Source organism: Zalophus californianus, chromosome 1, assembly GCF_009762305.2.
Source record: "Zalophus californianus isolate mZalCal1 chromosome 1, mZalCal1.pri.v2, whole genome shotgun sequence".
Lineage (NCBI taxonomy): Eukaryota > Metazoa > Chordata > Mammalia > Carnivora > Otariidae > Zalophus > Zalophus californianus.
In genome coordinates this window covers 212,432,138-212,445,617 of record NC_045595.1, presented here as the reverse complement: position 1 = coordinate 212,445,617, position 13,480 = coordinate 212,432,138, and the positions used below count along the sequence as shown (strand labels likewise).

Genomic DNA, 13,480 nt, shown 5'->3' with positions numbered 1-13,480 from the left:
TAAGTGCCGTGCCTGCTCCGCGGCAAGGGGCCGACAGGGCATGGCATGATGAGACCACGTTGTCCTTTGGAGGCAAGGAGATTGAAGAGCCACCTTTGACTCTTGTTTATATAAAGGACACAGATCTGCAAAGACACAGGGTAAGCCAATAATCATCCAGCAAATAGAATCCCAGGGTCCAGAGGCACACCTCCAGGAGGAAATCCAGGATTCGGTGACCTCCTGATGTAGCCAGATCTGTGTCCAGGTGCGTCTGATAATGGGGCCTCCGGACGCCTGCAGAGGGCAGGGCGGGGTGTCCCCGCCCGGGCGCTTGGAGTCACAACACTGAGTGCCTTCCGTGTGCCAGGACCGATGGGGACACTCCACAGAAACAGGCTGTGCTGTTCGAAGGGTCAGAGGCCTCACCGATTTGCAGAGAAAGAAGGGCGAGGCCTGGAGCTGATAAGGCTTGATGAAGGCCTAGTGCTAACCAGAGACTCCGGAGGAACTCTCGTCTTCTGAGATCAAGTCCAGAGTCCCTCCCATGAACCCCAGCCGGAGCCCATCTTCAGACCAGTGCAGGTCTTGGGGGAAAAGGGAGGTTCGCAGATCCTCCAAATGGGTCTAGACAATCCTTCCTCAAAAGGCCAGGGAGAAAAGACCATGCTCCTCCCTAAAACATTACCAAAAACCAACTAGGACTTGGTTTTACACACAGCGCTGACCCCAGGAGGGGATCTGCCCAAGGTGGGCATGGGGCTGGGAAGCCCCCGATCCCCCAACATGGGCACCAGCCTGCAATCCACCGTCTTCACGTGGCCACTCAATGTCCCCACCTGGGACAGTTTCCTGGGGCAGCTGGAGTCTGCCAAATGTTCTCAAAAACCACATCAATGCAAACAAAGGTATTCCTACTTAGAGAAAAGATGACCGCTGGTTCTCGGAGTCTGCTTTCCTTTTGAAGGACAGCCTGGCTCATTAGATTTAGCTCCAGCTAAACTGTTCGGCCTTGGACTAAGGCCATGTCAGAGGAGCTGGCTGGAAAGGGAGAGGTGAGGGTGGAAATGTCCCGGGCCAGGGTGCGTATGTGCCCAGAGCCCAGCCCAGCCAGCCGTCTGGCCGCCACGGCAGCAAGGAGCAGCCCGCACCCCCACTGTACCGCAGGAGCAAGCTCGGCCCGAGACGCAGAGCGGTCACTCTCTATTAACCGCGCCTTTTGTGTGCAGGTGCCCAGGGCTGCCTACCTGCTAAGACAGAGGCTTCCGTAGCAAACATTATGGCAAATTCCCGGATGACGTCTGCAGGGCTGTCGTTCACGAAGAAGCCCAGATAGCTGATGGAAGAGTGGAGAACCAGAGGGACGACCGAGGGGAAGGAGCCCAGGATCCTGTCGCCCGCTCTCTTCAGAGCCTCATACAGACAGTCCACCTTGTGGTCCTCACACTGAGGGAGAGGAGACAGAGGATGTGCCTTCTTGCCTTTTGTTAGAAGGGCAACTATTAACTTAGTAAAAATCATGCAGCCAACTGAGCCTATTTCTGGTCGCATGCTGGAATGTAATTTATTTTGTCCATGTGTTCGGGGTTATGGATTTGTTCTATGCCTGGTCCTCAGTTTTTAGAGATTTCGGGTAAAATTCCAAATGGAAAATCCTTTAAGTGTCTAGGTTGGAAGTCCCTTGTCACCCTAGCTACCTCCCGTCCCTGCACGTCATGTCAACTCAACCCACAGGTGTGGTCGGCCTTGCATCATTCGGCTTCTGGAGGTTTCCCATAGACTCTGAGGCAGTCACAGGCTGCCCTGCTCAGAGCTCCCAGTGAGGAGGACAGTGGCCTAAGTCCCTGGCATCTGGCCACGCTCCCGCGGTGACCGAGCCCGTCACCGCCCCTGATGTGGTTTCCTTGGAGGTGGTCTGGGTTCCCAGGCTCCCTGTCGCAGCCGGCTGCCCTGCCCGGAGCAGCGTTGCCAGCTGAGGCTCTGCCCCCTTGTCCTCCCCCGCTCTCCTGCCTGCCCCTTTCTTCTTTGTGCCGCACAGGTGTTTCTCCCAAATAAATCTCTTAGCACTTCTAATTCCAGCTTGGGGTCTGCTTCTTGGGGGACCGTGAACCAACACAGGCTCTGACCCAGTCTCCCCACTGCCCCCCGGTTCGCTGCACACAGTTCAGTCTGACCACGTTACCTAGCGCCGTGCCCCTGCCATGCCACCCTCCACCCCGAGGCGGCAGGTGCTCCCCCTGTCACCCGCAGCGTGCTGTCTACACTGCTCAGCCTGAGCGCCAGGGCCGTGGGCACTGATTAGAGCCCTCAGTGCACTTCCCCACTTGCACGTCGCCCTCCTGCCTCCGGGGCTCAGCGGTGCCCAAGCCACTTCCTGGGCTTGAAGACCTTCCTCCATGTGGAAGACCCATGTGGCCACATGGGACCGTGGTGAAACCATAGTGAAACCCAGACCCTTCCCCCACCCAACGCCCCCTCCCGCCCCTGGCAGGAAATCAGCCCAAGCCCTGCTCTTCCCGGCAGCTGGTTCCCTCCGAATTTCCCACAGCACCTTTCATCCTCTGAGGAACCAGCTGCATTGTAGTTTTAATATGCATTTTTATGGCCCCTTCTGATCAGCAGCTGGCTCTATTCGTCTGTCTATTACATCTTTGCGGCCCTTGTGGGGCCTGGGGAGGCACATGACACATGGAGGGTGTAACTTTGAATAAGTGACCGTCTGTCCACATTGTATCTCTGGGTCTCGGGTAAGTGGAAGCACAGAGTTGTTACAAACAGAGCTCCGGGGGGACATCTGCTTGTGGAGGCTGAACGTTGCCTTCTACAGCATCAAAGGCAGAGAGACTCAGTCCCTCTACCGCTCTTCTGCCAGGAAGGGTGCTCGGCCAGCCCCGGCAGGGTTGGACGTGGGCTGGGGGTCAGTGGGGCAGCAGACGCAAGAGAAGGGAGGGTGCACATGTGTATCTACACCCGTGTCCGTGTGGGTCACGTGGTGTGTGTGTGTGTGTGTGTGTGTGTATGTGTCTGTGGGGACACGTGCATGCTGGGTGCAAGTCCCAGGGGGTTGGGAAGACGAGCTGGGAGGCCAGGTGGCCCCTGGCTGCCGTGATGAAGCGTGCCTGTTTCTAAGGTTACTTTCATCACTTGGCTGCCTTCCTTTCCCAGGACACGCAGGGCGGAGCCTGACTGTCACAAATGCTGTTGCTGGCAAAGGAGGGGGACCAACTCACACTGGTTTGCCCGGGACTTTCCTGGTTTTTGCGCCGGAAGTTCTGTGCTTGGGACTGTGCTAGTCTCGGGGTACAAAGAACAGTGAGGCATTTACCTTCTCTCGAGGGGTTAGTCTCCTAAGGGATGCAGGGTGGCACCAGACACATTGCCACAGCACGTGGACAGTGCCACTAGAGACACAAGCAACACGATGGTGGGAGCACAAAGGGCGGCAGCCCTTCTGCCTGGGGAGCGGGGAAGACTTAACGAAGGGAGGGGCTAAGTGAGTGGGGCTCTGAGGAATGCCTAGGAGTCACCCAGATGCGGGGAAAAGTGAAGGGTGTCCCACACTAAGAGGATGGCTCGTGCTGCAGCTGTGCGTCACCCCATGGAAATAGATCACGTGGCCGCCCCCCGTGACATCCAGCAGTGCTTAGATGTCACCAGGAGCTGCCCCGCAGTGGCATGTTAAGGGGCGTTAAAGGCGCGTGGGGCCGACTCACCGTGAAGAAGTCACAGAGCGTTATGTGAGGGAAGACCTCATGGGCTCGGTTCTTTGTGCACTGACTCTTGCTCTCTCTCCAGAACTCCTGCAGTCTTTCCAGCAGGGACCCCGTGGGGCAGAGGAAAAGGGCATACTCCTGGGGGATGGGATCATCCAGGGAAGGGTCATCACGATGACAACGCAGCCTGCAAGAGAACAGGCTGATTTCACCCGTGCCACGATGGCAGGACACTTTCCCCGCATGGGGAGGGCAGCAACTCAGCACCAGCGGTGTCCACACCGCACACATTCACCGCCAGCCCCCCTCAGTGAGGCTGGTGTGGCTGCAGCATGGCGCCGGGTCCCCCCACCCCAGGCTCTGCCCCACATTAGTCTGATTCTCGGACCAAAGACCAAGACAGTGAGAGAAGATGGCCTGGTCTTCAAATGGTCTTTGGGGGCCAGAAAATTTGTAGAAAACATTCACATTTCGTTCTATCCGACTTCAAATTGAGTGTAAAAGTCAAAACTAAAAAAGAAAAACAAAAAAAAACCTAGACAAAATGTAGGTGGCTACTCTGTATTTTCTTTGTATTCAGAAGGTTATTTTAAGGACAAGAAGAAGTGACATACAACCCCAAATTCCAGTTCATACTCACTGATGACAGAAACAAGAATTAAGACAACCCCAAGGCGCCATTTTCTCATCTGTCAAATTAACACAATGCTTTTGAAAGGAAGAAGGTTATGCTCCATGTGTCAAAGGTGCAGTGGATCTGTGCAACTTCTGTATAAAAGCAAGTTGTCAGGATGCACCAAGAGCCTTCAAATACCCATCCCATTTGAACTGACAATTCTACTTCCAGAACTTTCTCCAAAGGAGAAAGCAAATAACACTGCACACGAGAGGTATTTTATGGCAGGGTGATTTGTAACAGGAAAGACATAAAGATAAGATAAGTGACGGTAAGTTTATTTATCATGCATTCATCAGGAGTCATGGTATTGAGGAATTTCAAGTGATGCAGAGACGTGCCCGAGATGTAGATTGAGTTTAGCAGGTGGGATGTGGCCACTTGAGGAGACAAGAGCTATGCACAGATAGAGTCTCCTTAAGAGTAAAACACCAACAGAGGGCGCTCTGCCCCTTCATCTTGGCGCAAATGCATCCTTCACTGTTTGCTTTTCCTTTCAGAAACTTAGGTGACCAATCCACAGATAACACACATGCATGTTTTGTATCAATCATAAGCGACTGTTTAAATTATTCTGCAGGTTGCACTGTTTTTAGTCCACACCATGTTTTTGCAATTGATCCAAGTTGATGCATACGCATCCGGTTAAGCGTGTCCAAGGGCTGTGCATGCTCATCACACATGCGCGTATTTTACCCATCCATTCCCCTGCCGGACACTGACATTGGTTTCTTTTTGAATAGTTTCATAGCACGGTAATCAAGATCTTTGTACATGTTTCTTGGGCCCTTTGTATGTTTCCAAGGCACGGACCTGGACGTGGAAGCCCATGGTGGGCGGCAGTGTTGATACACACCCCAGACTGCAGCCAGGACAGGGAGAGAGCCCCCTTCCGCTCACCCACGTGGACACTTGAAACTGCTTTTCATTTTTAATGGCATCTTAATTGGCACTTCCCTGGTTAGCTAAGGTCGGCCCACTCTGGGTGGAGCCTAGGGGACCCCACTGTCTCCCCATGTCTTGGTGGGACTTGTGATCGGCTTGGCTGAGTTGTAAGTTGCAGGAAGTCACCTTGGCTCTCGAGGCAGTGGGTTTTGTTTGAAATTCTAATTTGGCAACCCACTTGAGAGTCAGCCTAGTGCAGAGGATTCTGGGTGTTTCCCTTTGTCTGGTAGAAGGGTTGCATAGTTTGCCCTTGGCCTAGAGTTTTTGGGGAAAGAAGGGGGTTCCCAGTGAGGACATGCTGGCCATTCAGAGACCGACTGTTGGCATTTCCCATCCTGCTCTGGGAGGGCACCCCAGCTGGCCGAGACCTGGTTTTTATTGCTTGATTTTCGCTGCGGTTTTCCAGAGCAGAGAGTGAGGGGACTTCCCACCTAGGGGCAGAATGACAGCATCATGGCACATTCAGGCGGGACTGGGTGCTGGAGAACGGGGTGATCCCAGAGCAGAAAGCCGAGGCCTGCAGTGGTGGGCGGCTTGCGGAGTGCATAGCTGATTGATGGCGGAGGCTCCTGGAACCCTGAGTTCTTCCCCCGGGACCCCACCACCTGGTCCCTGATGCCTCAGGGGGCATCCACTACCAGCAGTAAACTCTCTCCCCATCAGAGGTAGCCTGCGAGAGTGGGGACCTCTATTTTATATCTTCCCTATTTACTCAACAAATCACGTGGCTTGCTTTCTTCTTTGATAGCCACGTTTGGGTAAACTCAGGTTTTTAAGGGAAGAAAGGCTTGTTCAAATTTCAATCTTTCTCCTCTGTTTGCCATTTTAAATGCAGGTTCTTTTCCCCTTTCCCCAGGCGCTGGGTGGGCAGGAAGGGGCTCGCTCCCTGGCCGCCCGGCGTATGTGGGGCACCTCCCTGTGTCCGCCCTGCAGAGCTCTCAAAGCCAAGTACTCAGCACATCTGCAGACACAGCCCTACTCACCAATTGGATGCCTCTTCCGCTGTCTTTCTTCCAGTGGCTGCCAGGGCCTTTAGTCTATAGGAAAGCAGAACGAGAGGAGAATTCAGAGACCTGCCGTCTATTCTTCAGGGAAGCAGGGGAGAGGCAGGGGTAGTCCTGCAGCACATGGGACCTTCGGGGAGGCCCCCGCGAAGGCCTGGACTGCTAGACTTTGCAGCCGGTTGCCCTGCCCAGGCCTCCGACTCCATCTCCACGTGGCATCACTGTGGTTTCTGAAAATGCAGACCTGCTCATAACTCCCCTGCTCAGGGACTCTAGCCTCCAGTCCTGGGCACGGGCTCCAACCATGCCCACAGTCTTGCCTCCTTGGCCAGTCCACACACCCTGCACCAAAGCCAGGTGAACCCACTCTTGGATCTGCAAGTTGGCTACGAAGGGCCGAATCCCTGGCTTGCCCATGTGCCTCCCTGCCAAAATGCAGCCCTGTGCCAACATGCCCTTAGAGAAATGGCACTGCTTCTTCCAAGCTTGGCTCAAGTGTCCCTCCTCCAGGAAAACTTCCCCAACCCCCCCAGTGGGGTGGTCGTGTAGCCCATCCTGTTTCCTCACCACACGTATGGTCAGCATGCTTCATCTCTATAGACTTGCCTCCTCTACCAGCCTGCAAGGTCCCTGAGGCCCAATGGTGTCATACTCATCACTATAACCCAGGCTGTATATACACTGAATTAAATTTAACTGAATGGGACCAAATTGAACAGGATGGAATATGGCTAAGGTAACTCTCTCAGGAATTCAGCGCTGAAATAGCTGGAGTTGATGAGCAAACCAACATGGTGCTGCCCCATGTTGCTATTGGTGAATACTGATGGGGATGACATTGGTTTCAATTACAAGGACTTCTGAGCATGAGTCCGCATCCAGCTTCAGTAGTGTAATATAGGATGGGCTTTAGAAGGGCCAAGAGTGGGGTCCTGCCCCACCACTGCCTGAGCTCTCTGGGCTCAGTGTCCCTGGCTGCACCCAGGGGAAGGTGCCCAGGTTGGGGTCTGGCACATGGTTCCACTGCTTATTTCAAAGATCCCTGGTTTATTATCAACATAAAGGCGACAAAGTTCTGATTTGGGTTAGAAAAGAAAAGGGTGTAGCTTCCAAGTGATTTCAGCCAATTTGCTCAGGGTTGTGTTATAATGTTTAAGGAAACTTTGGTCCCCTCCCCAATCCAAAGTTACTTAAAGGGACTTCTTCTTTTTTTTAGATTTTATTTATTCATTTGACAGAAAGAGACAGAGCATAAGCAGGGGGAGCGGCAGAGGGAGAGGGAGAAGCAGGCCCCTCACGGAGAAGGGAGCCCGACACGGGGCTTGATCCCAGGACCCCAGGATCATGACCTGAGTCTAAGACGGATGCTTAACCGAATGAGCCACCCAGGCACCCCTTAAAGGGACTTCTGATGCATTTTCCCATGTGAATAAGTCTGTGAAAAATTAGTACCCCATGTCCCTATCATAGCTCATTGCTTTAAGGGACTTCTCTCTCTGACAGAATGGCTCTTAAGGTTAAAATTTTCCATACGGGGACCTTTTCCTTGGGTAAGCAGCATCGAGTCAATGCTGTTCCGGCACTTTCTTAACCATCTCTTTCAATGATCAGACACTGAAGAGATTTTCCCTACAGATGAACGGTTTCCCCGCACCCTTTAGAAATACGTTCTTGATGGTGATTCTCGCAACAGCTCCCTTCAACTGAGAGTCTGAAATACCTTATGGTGTTGTCTCAGTCACTGAACTGCAGAGAGGGTACAACCAGGCCCAAGCTCCTCCAAACCCGGAAAACTGGGGGTGTCCCAGTAATATATGACTCCCAATTTTTTACAAATTTCAGGGTCCCTCTACCAGCCAGCCAGGCAGCCAGCCAGCAGAGTTTGTCTTTAAAGGGCAAAGATCATGTCATTTATAAAAAGGAGAAAAAGGCCTAATTTTGAGACGGTAACTCTCACTGCAAGGTGCACCCCTCGGGCAGGAAGTAAGTGCTCTGAGCTGCCTGCAGTTGTGCGGCAGGGGCCAGAAGGGCTGGGGGGCCTGGGACACACACCCGGTGGCCCGCGGCAGTGCGACGGTACTCACGCAGTGTGTGCTGGGAAGCCCATTCCCAGGAGGGGGTCCAGGAGCGAGGGGGTGCTGCGGCCCTTGTGCTTGTTGGAGACCTTTGCGTAGAGCTGAGTCTCCCCTGCTGCCATCTCTTCCTGCCTGTGGACAGAAGTGAATAGATAAAGCCAGAGAGAGTGAGACAGGCAAGGCTGCCTGGGGGTGTGAAGAAAAACCTCAAGCCCTTTTGATCTTTCTGACAAAAGCTAATATCCTGTTTGCATGAGATGTTGGTTTTGCAGAATTCTCTTTGTGGGGTGCTGGGGTACAGCCTCCATCAGCCCTGTTTCCACATGGGGTTTGGGTTCCAGAGGTCCAACATGCTTACCAGAAGAGCAAAAGCTGGAAAGATTGACACTACTAAATTTTGACAAGGCTGTGGAATATTTGGAACTCTTACTCGTTGTCCGACCATTTTGGAAAACGTTTGGACAGTTTCTTATACAGTTCATCATACATTTGCTACGTGACACACTTGTTCTTCTCTGTCTACCAAGGAGAAATAAAAATGTGTGACCACACGAAGACTTGTATGTGAATGTCCATGATGGCTTTATTCACAGTAGACCCAAACTAGAAAGAATCCAAAAGTCCATCAACTGGTGAATGTATATGTAAGTTATGGTATATTCAGTCAATAAGTAGCACTCATCAATAACAACAACACACTGCTGTCTCATGAGACACCATGGATGAATTCCAAACAACATTATTTTGATTAAAAGAAAGAAACCAGACTCAAGATCACACATACTGTATGATTCTATTTAAATGAGATTTTAAAACAAGGTACAACTAAACTATAGAGACAGGAAACAGATAAGTGGTTGTCCAAGGCCAGGGTCTGAGGGAGTTTTGGGGGTGATGGAAATGTTCCATATCTTGATAAGGGTGTGTAGGTCTTCAAGACTGACTGAACCGAACACTCAGATTGGGTGCATTTTAAAGTGTGTAAATTAAACTCCAATAAAATTTATCTTTAGAAAGGAAAGGGAAGGCATACTAAGAACAATTAAAAACAGTATGCTAATAGGCCTGCTGGGATTTTGTGGGGGATTATGTTGAATCTATAGGCCAGTTTTAACAATATTGAGTCTTCCATTCCATGAATATGGTATATCTCTCTATTTACTTTCTCTTAGTAGTGTTTTGTAGTTTCAGTGTCTTGTACTTCTGTCATTAAGTTTATTTCTATGTGTTGCTATAGTTTAAAAATAATTCCTATTTCCATTTGTTGCCAGTATATAGAAATATAATTGATTCTTAAATATTGACATCACATCCAGCAATCTGAGATCACTTATTAATTCTAATATTTTGTAGATTCTTTTTGATTTTTTATGTACATGGTTATGTCATCTTCAAACAATGCCAGTTTCCCCCTTCCTTTCCAATATTTGTAAACTTTATTTCCTCTTCATGCCATATCGTTGTGGCAAAGACCTCCAGTGACGTGTTGAATAAAAGTTTAGGATAAGTACCCTTTATCATAGTAAATAAATTTTTTTTCACTCCTAATTCACGGAAGTGTTTTTTTAAATTCATTAACAGATATTGAATTTTATCAAAAGCGTTTTCTGCATCTCTTGAGATGATCATGTTGTTTTCCTTCTTTATTCAGTGAATGAGGTAGCTTATTCCAATTGACCTTTGAATGTTAAATCAATCTTGTGTTTCTAAGATAAAACTTTGATCATAATATGTTATCCTTTGTATATATTAATCAATTTGTTAATACTTTGTTTAGAATTTTTTGCATCTGTGTTTGTAAATTAGCTTGGCCTGTTATTTTCCTTTCTTGTAAGTTCCTTCTCAGGTTTTGGTGTCAGTAGAGTGATCAGCTCATTCTGATATTCCTGGGACTTCCTAGTCACAACACTGAAAGTCGCCCTTCTAGGAACCCCCTCAGTCCCTGGAAAACAAGGACAGTTGGTCACCCTAAGTGTCAGTGTTATTCTGGCCTCATACATGAGTAGGGGAATATTTCCTCTTTCCTGATTCTCTGAGTTTTTGTAAGATTGGTATAACTTTTTCTTAAATGTTTGAAAAGATATATCAGTAAAGTCCTCTGGGCCTAGAATTTTCTTGGAAAGTTTTAAATTACGGATTTAACTTATTTAACAGATACAGGAGTATTCTTCTTGAGTTGGTTTCATTAAGTTGTTTTTCAACGAACTTGATCATTTTATTTAAGTTGTTAAATTTCCTGGCATAGAGTTACCAGATTTTCTTTATCTTCTTTCAATTCTGTTGCATAATTTTCCGTGTAGAGGTCTTGCAGTATTAGTTAGATTGTTCTTAAGTATTTGATCATTTTTTATGCCAGTGTAAATTATTTTTTTTAAATTTCACATTCATACTCTGTTGCTGGTGATTAAAAATACTATTGATTTCACATTATTTTACATTGAACTTACATCCAAATATCTTGTTTGACTTACTTATTAATTCCAATAACTAATCTCTAGAATTTTAAAAATATTCTATGTACAAAAGGAATTGTGTCTATGAATAATATTTTTATTCCTTTCTTACCAGTACATATTCTTTACTTTAAAATTTCTTTTTGTCTTTCCTTGTTTTCTTTTTTCCTTCTCTTCTTTTTTCTTCTCCTCCTCTTCTTTCTTCTTCTTTCTTTCTTTCTCCTTCTTCCTCATCATTTTCCTCCTCTTTTATTGTCCTGGCTTCGACTCCAAATGTTGAATACGTATGGCATATTATCTATATGGTGCGTCTCCCTGTGTTGTTCTCCATTTTAGAGGAAAATGTTTCAATATTTCATCTTTAAATGTAAGTTAATTTTGTTTTTAAATATATTTTTTCTTTGAGGAATTAAAAAGATGAAATAATTTTATAATCAAATGAACTAAATAGCTCAAACTCAAAAGCCTCAAAGTAGAAAAAGCTTGTGACCAGAAGAAAAAAAAAGTAGATTTTGGGTCTGAGATATAGCCTCTACTCAAATATATTTTTCTTTTCTCAATAGTAAACCACTTTCTGAGCAATTGTGCTTATAACATATTAAAATATAAATTTCTCTCTTTTTTAAAAACCCTATTTATGTTAAGCCAGGAAATGCCCAATCTAGCCTCATCCCTTTTCCTTAGCTTGAAAAGTTATCTTCCAAGGCCAACCGTGAAAAGACAAAGGCTTGTTGATTGACACTTTTTTCCTGTGGCTGACTCCCAAAGCCTCCCTCTCTCACTAATGGGATCAAGGTGGAGACTGAGGGGCGCCTGGGTGGCTCAGTCGGTTAAGCGTCTGCCTTTGGCTCAGGTCATGGTCCCAGAGTCCTGGGATCGAGCCCCACATTGGACTCCCTGCCCAGTGGAGAGCCTGCTTCACCCCTGCCCTTCACTCTGCTCTTGCTCTCTCTCTCAAAAAAAAAAAAAAAAAAGGTGGAGATTGAGACAATGCCCGGAACTCAAGTTGTGTGCAAACGGTTACAAAAACTTCACAGCTCCTAGAGGACCCCTCAGGGGGTCCCCTCCCCTTCTCATACCTCTAAACAAAGACCACGGAAGACACCACCTTGGTGAATGCCAGCCCTAGGTATGCTGATTTCTATTTCCTTAAAGTTTCATTTTGAGATTGATGAAGTCAATTTGTAGGTAAGCTTTCTGAGAGGCTACTGTATGGTGGTAGAAGTTCAGCCACCATCATGGGTCATCTCCCTGCTATATCCAGGCAAACTGACCTCATTTGACACACATCCCAAGATGCTAACATGTTAATGAATTAATATGACATATGTGAATTCATGATTGCTTCTGGTTTTCTACATGTCTACTCAGTATTGTTCCGCCACCTTAGTTTATGATCAGCTCATCCATGTACCTGGAGCCTATCACACACTCATCACTGTGTCAAGTGCCACGATGATACATTCTAGACTGTCCTCTGAGAGTCGTACTCCATTGGGGCATCACCTATAGCACTCAGGTGAAAACAAAGAAAGAAGTAAGTTCTAAGTTTTCTATCCCTGTCTTTGAAGGCAAAGCTTCGTTCAAGGACTAGCGAGAGCAGTTAAGAAAGATGTAAGGGAGGGGTGTATGAGCTTGAAGGATCCCCAGTCTTAAATCCAAAAACATTGAGAGGTGTGTGGGCGGGTGCTGGAAGGCAGGAAAACAAAACTGGGTTAAACCACAAGTGGCTGAATATATCTCTCTAGCTATTGTTGTCATTGGCAAATCCTGCCAACTCTATCTTTAAAATCCCAAATCCAGCTTTTGCTCCCCATTTGCCCCACCAGCATCTTGGTCCAAGTCACTGCCATGGTGGCCCAGGTTTTTAGTACCTTCCTGCTGGCTTTCTGTGAATTCACCTCTGTCCCTACACTTGGTACGCATGCATAGATCTGACTTTGCCCTGCTCAGCTCTTTGGTGGCTTTTCATCACATGGAAACCAAACCAGAGTCCTTCCAATGGCTCAGGCCTTCCATGATCTGCCAATTTCCAAGCATATAGGTTTTCTTGGGGTTCCTCCAACACCCCCCAGCTCAACTTCTCCAGACCTTTGGAGTTGATGGCCCTGTGCTTGGAACAATCTCCCCTCTTAGCTCATAAGATCTTCTTTATCTCATCAATGAGGTCTCCACTGAAATACCACTTCTTCCTAGAAGTCTTCCTCCGCCACCCTGCCTGATCACTCTCTAAGCCTCTCCCAGCCTCATCTCTTCCTCGCATTTGTCATCACCTGAGACCACAGATGAATGCTTTGTCCTCTCTGCCATCTGCTCTGAGTCTAGATGCCTGGCTCATGTCAGATGGCTCATAAATATTTGGTGAATAAATGAATGCATCTAGCTCTGCTCCACTAGACTTCCAAAGGGGCTCAGTTCCCTGCCCACAGCAGCAGGGCTGTGTTCTCCCCTGATAAAACATCTTAAAGCTGTATTGTGTGCAGAAACCCCTCAGAATGCAGAGGCCCCTTGCAGAATGGAGTGTGAAGTGTCTCTATGGAGTGCTCACTGTGAGAACAACTTCAGGTCCCCTCTCTTTTGTCTGCAGAGCAGCTGTAAGTCAGTCACACCTCGGGATAGAAACCCCTGCCAGAGC

General features: G+C 48.2%; 1 protein-coding gene across 3 annotated transcripts in view; it reads right to left on the bottom strand.

The window, feature by feature from the left end:
- The window catches only part of UBASH3A (ubiquitin associated and SH3 domain containing A), a 35,991-nt gene extending 27,472 nt beyond the window's left edge, over positions 1-8,519 (bottom strand). For 2 of the 3 annotated variants that reach the window (XM_027582150.1, XM_027582151.1), the window contains exons 1-4: positions 8,402-8,519; positions 6,297-6,350; positions 3,693-3,879; positions 1,227-1,425 (exon numbers count right to left, since the gene is read on the bottom strand). In XM_027582150.1, the coding sequence (XP_027437951.1) occupies positions 1,227-1,425; positions 3,693-3,879; positions 6,297-6,350; positions 8,402-8,514 (553 nt within the window). In that variant the 5' untranslated portion in view covers positions 8,515-8,519. Of the gene's footprint in view, positions 1-1,226; positions 1,426-3,692; positions 3,895-6,296; positions 6,351-8,401 lie in introns of all 3 variants that reach the window. The other variant, XM_027582149.1, reaches the window with a different exon arrangement.
- Positions 8,520-13,480: the final 4,961 nt, after the last annotated feature.